This window comes from Hyperoodon ampullatus, assembly GCF_949752795.1.
Source record: "Hyperoodon ampullatus genome assembly, chromosome: 4".
Classification (NCBI taxonomy): Eukaryota; Metazoa; Chordata; class Mammalia; order Artiodactyla; family Ziphiidae; genus Hyperoodon; species Hyperoodon ampullatus.
The window spans coordinates 173650909-173657885 of record NC_136917.1 but is presented as its reverse complement, the minus strand read 5'-3'; the positions used below and the strand labels follow the sequence as shown (position 1 = coordinate 173657885).

At 62.6% G+C, this 6977-nt stretch overlaps 1 protein-coding gene across 1 annotated transcript; it reads left to right on the top strand.

Annotated features, from left to right (window-relative positions):
- Positions 1-1782: 1782 nt before the first annotated feature.
- On the top strand, positions 1783-6726 carry IRX1 (iroquois homeobox 1; the record flags this gene model as incomplete). Its single annotated transcript, XM_079703289.1, has 4 exons — positions 1783-2058; positions 4891-5914; positions 6257-6329; positions 6622-6726. 4 exons carry the CDS (start codon positions 1783-1785, stop codon positions 6677-6679), a joined length of 1431 nt encoding a protein of 476 aa, XP_079559415.1. The 3' UTR covers positions 6680-6726.
- Positions 6727-6977: the final 251 nt, after the last annotated feature.

Sequence of the window (6977 nt, the reverse complement as noted above, 5' to 3'; positions counted from 1 at the left end):
AATTACTATTATGGGCGTCACTGTCGCTAATTATAGGCGGTGGCTCTGTGACTGTCCTCAGATCCCCAGATGGGGGAAACGGGATCTTTCCTGATGCTCGGGGAGTCCTTGGACCTAGCAGGTTGGGGCCGCTGGAATAGGGAACTAGAGGATGGTGATCGGGTCGGTGTCCAGGGTACAGGTGGCCCAGATCACCAGCATCACAGCATTCTGGGGGCATGGCCTCAGTTCTGTTGCCCCAAACGTCCCCCAAACGAGGCCGCCACCCAGGTCCCTGGATGAAATTCCTGCTGGGTTCCGAGTGCCCGAACGCAGCAGCAGGGAGTACACGCCTGGCGCCGGCTGAAGCTTAGGAGATGGAGCGCAAAGCGGCCCCGGGAGGCTAGGCAGGTACCCTGGGTGCGCTCCTCACCCGGCCTCCAGGACCAAGCCATTGAGCGCAGCGCAGAAGCGGCCTGCCCGAGAGGTCCAGGGCACAGGGAGGAGAGGAGGACCTTGCCCTCGGCGTCTGCGCCCCAGCCCCACAGGACCCCAGGCAATCCGGAGCCACCCCCCAGCGCGCGCTCTGCCCGGCCGGTCGCTCGCCGCTCTTCTGGCGGGAGGAGGAGAGGGAAGCCGGGTCCCGGGCCTGGTCGCGGCGCCGCCTCGGGCCGGCGCGCTCCACACAAGTTTACTTCCTGCCTTTGCTCACCTAGTGGACAAACGAGGGGGTCCAGGCCAGGCTGGCCTCTCCCTTCGCCGGGGTAGGGGCGGATTGCTTCCCTCCCGGCCGCAGTGGTTGTTCCTCCGCAAAGAAAAGTGGTCCTTTCCCCTCACCCCCAAGAACCGACCATCTGCTTCCCCCAAGCTAGTGGCTTCCCAGCTGGGGTTGCCCTTTCTCAAAGTTTTCACAATTGGAAAAGCCTGCAGGAATCGGCCGCTTCCCGCGTCTCCAAGCGCAGCGAGGCAAGCCTAGCCCCTGCCAGATGACCTGTTAATACCTAGTGGGGGCCACGGGGACGCCACGCCCGCGTCGGGGTGTCGCGCCACGCCGGTTTCGTGGCACTTCCGCCAAAGATGACCCGGGGAGCCAAAGGCAGCATGGACCTCGGAGGAGAGGTCGCTCCCCGCCGGCTGTCATCGCGGTCCCTCCTGCCCCTTCCCCGCCGCCCGAACGGTGTAAAAGCAGGCGCCGAGGTGTTTTTTGTGAGCAAGCAGGACACACCTCGGCTGCGAAACGGCCAGCTGCTGTGTCCGACAGCTGTAAACCGGCGTCGACAGGTTGTCAGACAGCCCCGGGGGCCGGCGAGGAAGGAGCCCGCGGCCTCCGGGCCCGCACCCGCTGCCCGGCCGCTTGCGCGGCCACCGCGGGCGGAGGTGGCCCGGCCGGCGCTGGGCACCACGTGCTCGCCGGGAGGGGCGGGAGCAGCCGGCGAGGGCGGGCGAGAGGCAGGGAGGGGGCAGGAGGGGAGCCGGGGGCGGGGCCAGCGCTCAAGGGGATGCCAATCAAAGCATCAACTTCAAATTGTGTCTGAAAGCCCCGCCGCCGAGCGGAGGGCGGCCGCCGCAGTCGGCGCGCGATCGCGGATCCGGGCGCAGGCGGGAGCCGGGCGCCAGCGAGCACCCGGCCGAGGAGCAGCCACCGGCCCCCGCCTCCGGGCCGGCCCGAGCGCGCCCGGCCGGCGGCCCGCTCCCCAAACCGCGCCTCCCCCGCCCCCTGCGCTTCCCCCACCCCCCACCCTTTAATACTTGCCCGCCGCCGCCGCCGCCGCCGCCGCCGCCGCCGCCACCGAGTCCGCGGACATGTCTTTCCCGCAGCTGGGCTACCCGCAGTACCTGAGCGCCGCGGGGCCCGGCGCCTACGGCGGCGAGCGCCCGGGAGTGCTGGCCGCGGCTGCCGCGGCCGCCGCCGCCGCCTCGTCGGGCCGGCCCGGGGCGGCGGAGCTGGGCGCTGGCGCGGGCGCGGCCGCCGTCACCTCGGTGCTGGGCATGTACGCGGCGGCCGGCCCGTACGCGGGCGCGCCCAACTACAGCGCCTTCCTGCCCTACGCCGCGGACCTCAGCCTCTTCTCGCAGATGGTGAGTGAGCCTGGCCTGCTCGGCGCCCCGCACGCGGCCCGGGTCCCGAGGCCCGGGTCCCGGGCGGCGCGGAGTGCGGGAGGCGAGAGCGGGCGCCGGATCAGCCCTGCCGGCAGGGCCGAGGAGGTGGTGGCCGCGGGCGCTCGAAGAGGACGGCCGGGAGCGGCCCCGCCACGGGCCCCGGGAAGCGGGGAGGTAGGAGGCTCGGGCTGCGCAGGGGGTCTCGCTGGGAGTCGGCAGGCCGCGGGAGTAGGCCGGGGCGCGCGGCCGGCGCTGGAGGTCGGGGGCAATCTCGCCCGGCGCCCCTGGCTCGGTGGCGGCGGGGCGGCTCGGCCCGGTTTACCCGGACGCCCCTTCCCGGCCCGCGGGCCCCGCTGGCGCGACCATTTCAGCGTTTGGGCTGAGCCAGGGAGACTCGATTTTCTCCCTCTTTGGCAGGGCTCGTGCAGTTTTATCTGAACCCTTTAAAGCGTAGTAGATGCGGTCAAAATAAGCCTAACAATGGAGATCGGACAGGCCGAGGGGTCTCTTAGAGGCCTGAGTGCAAATTTGAAATTAAACAAAAAATGAAGGCGAAATAATTGTTGGCGTCTGAAACGCTGTTTGCTTTGACTTTCGTAAGTTGCCAAAGTTTTCATTTCATTTGCACCGAAAGAAAAGCACTTTTCTTCCTGCTTTGCATAATGGAGGGTTGAAGAGAGCGGTGTCCCTGGGCTTAAAATAAATGCTGTCCTCTTAGGCTCCTGTCCCAGTGGGTGTCACATGGAGGAGTCGGGGGCTGCAAATTTCATGCTCCGCGGGGCTGTTGATCTAAAGGGTCCATTTTCCTAGGTCTGACTGCAAAGTCTGCCTTAAACTTCGGGCTGCTGGGAATGGCTCGCCGGGCGCGCGGGTCGGGGAGGCAGACCCCTCCTGCACTGCTGTCCGCGGGGTCACGCAATTTGCGAGGACCCCCACCCCCGCCCACCCACACACCCTCGCCACGTCTCCCCACTCCGCGAAGAAGAGACAGGAAATACATACCCGACAATAGTAAAGGAGCAAAGCGGCCGGTGTGTTTTCCTGTAACTTTTCTTGTAGTTTTGAAAAGAAAGCCGATTTCTCTGAAAGCGGCCCCAGCTGCCTTTCAGATCGGTTGCTATCAAAAAAGATCAGCTCCCATTTTGTTCTGGCGGCCGGGATGCAGGGGGAAGCGTTGAGAGATTTACAAGGTATCCTTTCAAAAAGAATTCCCAGCAGAGACGAGGCCAAAATGTCTTCCTTACAGTTACAACGAAAATAATTAGAAAAGTGCGAAGTACATTTTGCAAAGATTCGGCAAAAACGAAATCTGGCCGGAGAAACCTTGTCTCTGGGCCTCGACCACCGAACTAATTAGTCAAAGAAATCTTCTGCTTTTTGCAACTTTCTCCAGAGTCCCGGTTCCCCTCTCTGCTAACACAACAACTCGACAATTTTTACATGGAGGATTATAATTTTTTTACAGAAATTTTGAATACAGATGTGTGCCAGTTGGGAAACCCGGGAAACTCGCCTGCATTTGCAGGGGAGGGGTGCCTCTATGGTGAGGGTCTGCTCCCATTGTAGTGAGGTTGGGAAGGGAGATGCTTGTTTTTTTTCCTCTTTTATGGAGGGGAAACTATATAGAAATCCAGCCACCCCGCCCCCAAAGGTAGATGTACGTGCGCATGTGTTTCCTCCTGGTCTCCTGATGCTTCCTGGAAAGGAAGCCTAAATCCAAACCCAAATTCTAGGTCTAGGCTTCCAAGCCTTTACGGTTGGGGATTTGGAAGTCCAAAAGATAAAATTGTGAGTGAATGTCTGTCTGGGCAATTTATGGTAATAATGAGGCCTAATGAGGTTGTTAGAAAGATAAAATGTTATTTACCAAAAAACCTGATGGGATAATTTGACTTGCTGTGTTTTACTACCGATGATAAAAAGAATATTGATTGCAAATAAATCACGGCCTCTAAATGCCTTGCAAACAGTTTGTGCTTGCTTGCTCCTGATCAAAGTCAAACTTGAGAGATAAAGTCTCCGAGCAGAGGCCTAGGAAACAGTTCTGCTCTGCGCAGTTGGTGCTCCGGGCCCTCCCGTTAATGTTTTACCGGATAAACCCTCTTTTTGTATTTAAAAAAAACAAATGGTGTTTTTGTTATTGTTGTGGATGATGGCCAGGATTAAAATTTTAAATTACCTGTCACCCACTGTGGACCTTTAAGTGCGGGGCGGGCGAGCCATTCTATGCAGGTTAATTTGGGAGCTAAAAGGAGTGTGCTTTCATTTTAAATTGCTGGTGGATTTGGACTCTCAGAAAACCCAGGATGGTTTATTTTGTTTGACCCCCTCAGGGTCAAAGGGAGGGGGCCTGGGCTCTGGGTTCTCTACGTTTAGAGAAACTGTTTTATCAGGCTGGTTAAAAGGTTTTCCCCTCTAGCAAGTGTGAGATAAACTTGGACACCCGGGCTTCTGGAGTTGTTTTGGGAGGTGGGGCTGGGCGCCCTGCGGGCGGCCTAGGGAAATCCTAGGGGCTGCGGCTCCCGCTGTGGTCTTCTAGAGATTCTAGGATTCTGCAACTTTTCTTGAGTGACAAAAATACCTCCATGATTGGTGGAAGGGCAGTTTCTGGAGGCAGCTTCTGGTCTGACCCCCTCTTCCAACCCGGGTGGTGCATCAGGACTAGGCTACCTATTCTGGAGCCGGCGGGAGCGTTTGCCTTCCACTTTCCCAGTTTGGGGGACTCATCTCTCTCTCTCTCTCTCTCTCTCTCTTTCTCTCTCTCTTCCCCCTGCTTTCTCTCTACTCCCTCGCTGGGCCTTGTGGCTGCAGGGTTCACAGTATGAGCTCAAGGACAACCCCGGGGTGCACCCCGCTACCTTCGCCGCCCACACGGCGCCGGCCTATTACCCCTACGGGCAGTTCCAATACGGGGATCCTGGGCGGCCCAAGAACGCCACGCGCGAGAGCACGAGCACGCTCAAGGCCTGGCTCAACGAGCACCGCAAGAACCCCTACCCCACCAAGGGCGAGAAGATCATGCTGGCCATCATCACCAAGATGACCCTCACGCAGGTCTCCACCTGGTTCGCCAACGCGCGCCGGCGCCTCAAGAAGGAGAACAAGGTGACGTGGGGCGCGCGCAGCAAGGACCAGGAGGACGGCGCTCTCTTCGGAAGCGATACCGAGGGGGACCCTGAGAAGGCCGAGGACGACGAGGAGATCGACCTGGAGAGCATCGACATCGACAAGATCGACGAGCACGACGGCGACCAGAGCAACGAGGATGACGAGGACAAAGCCGAGGCGCCGCGCGCGCCCGCCGCGCCCGCCGCCCTGGCCCGGGACCAGGGCTCGCCCCTGGCGGCCGCCGACACGTTCAAGCCCCAAGACTCCCCCCTGGGCCTGGCCAAGGAGGTCCCGGAGCCCGGCAGCACGCGCCTGCTGAGTCCGGGCGCCGCGGCGGGCGGCCTGCAGGGCGCGCCGCACAGCAAGCCCAAGATCTGGTCGCTGGCCGAGACGGCCACCAGCCCCGACGGCGCGCCCAAGGCCTCGCCGCCTCCCCCCGGCCATGCGGGCGCGCACGGGCCCCCCGCGGGCGCGCCGCTGCAGCACCCGGCCTTCCTGCCCAGCCACGGACTGTACACCTGCCACATCGGCAAGTTCTCCAACTGGACCAACGGCGCGTTCCTCACGCAGGGCTCGCTGCTCAACGTGCGCTCCTTCCTGGGCGTTGGCGCGCCCCACGGCCCGCACCTGTCCGCGCCGCCGCCGCCGCCGCAGCCGCCCGTCACCGTGGCCGCGGGGGTGCTCCACGGCGACAAGGCCTCGTCCCGCAGCAGCCCCTCGCTCCCAGGTACAGCGCCCGGGGACGTCCGCCCTGCCCCAGGCCGGTAATCCGGATCCCGGGCGATGCTGGGGATGGAGGGGAACACTGGCCCCGGAGGGTGAGAGGCGGTGACCGCTGAGCTCGGGGTTGAGCAGTAATCCCTGCCTGAATTCAAGGAGCGAGGCCACGGCCCTCCAGCTCTCCCGAGAAAGCTGAGCTCTACCCGCTGGCCTGTCCCGGGGGAGGCAGGGAGGTTTCCCTGGAGACACTTCCCAGGGACGGGGCGGGGGGGGGCTGTGGCCCTCTGCGGCACCCCTTCCCCGCACTGTCTCTCGGCCCTAACGCTCTGCCTCTTCCCCTCCCTCGCAGAGAGAGACCTCATCCCCAGGCCGGACTCGCCGGCACAGCAGTTAAAGTCGCCCTTCCAGCCCGTGCGCGACAAGTGAGTGCCTTTGGTGTTTACCTCTGGGTAGGCGTGAGGGGGATTCGGGGGCCGGAGGCTGAGCAGTGGCAGGCGGCAGAGGGGTCGCGCAGTTAGCGTGGACGGGGCGCTGTCCACCAGCCGGGCTCCTGGGCCAGCGTAGTCCGCCCCAGTTTCTCCCGAGCCGGGAGCCTCGCGGGGCAGGTCACCCCGCCCCGCAGGCGCTTGGCTGGCAGCACCGGCCACGCTGGGTCCCAGCTTCCATCCACTGACAGCGCTGTGTTCTTCTTGTCTTGCTGTGTTTCCCCTGCAGCTCGCTGGCCCCGCAGGAGGGGACGCCGAGGATCCTAGCAGCCCTCCCATCAGCCTGATCCAGGGTCTTCTTTTACTTTTGCGGGGGGAGGGGGGAGAAGTTCGGGAGGGAGGGGGTGAGGGAGGAATCAAGACAAATATTTCAAACTGGTGTAAAGGGCAAATCTGGCAACGAAGTCAAGGACTCCCATCCATCGCTTTCTGCAGAAAGGGGCTCGTCCGGCCCGAGCTCGCGTCCAGGCAGCCCGGCCTCTGCCCGCCGCCCCGGGTGGCCGTCACCGTGCTCAGGGCAATTATCAGTTCGGTAAATGCCCCCATGTGCTTCTGTCTGTCTTTCTTTCTTTTTTTTTCCCTTCT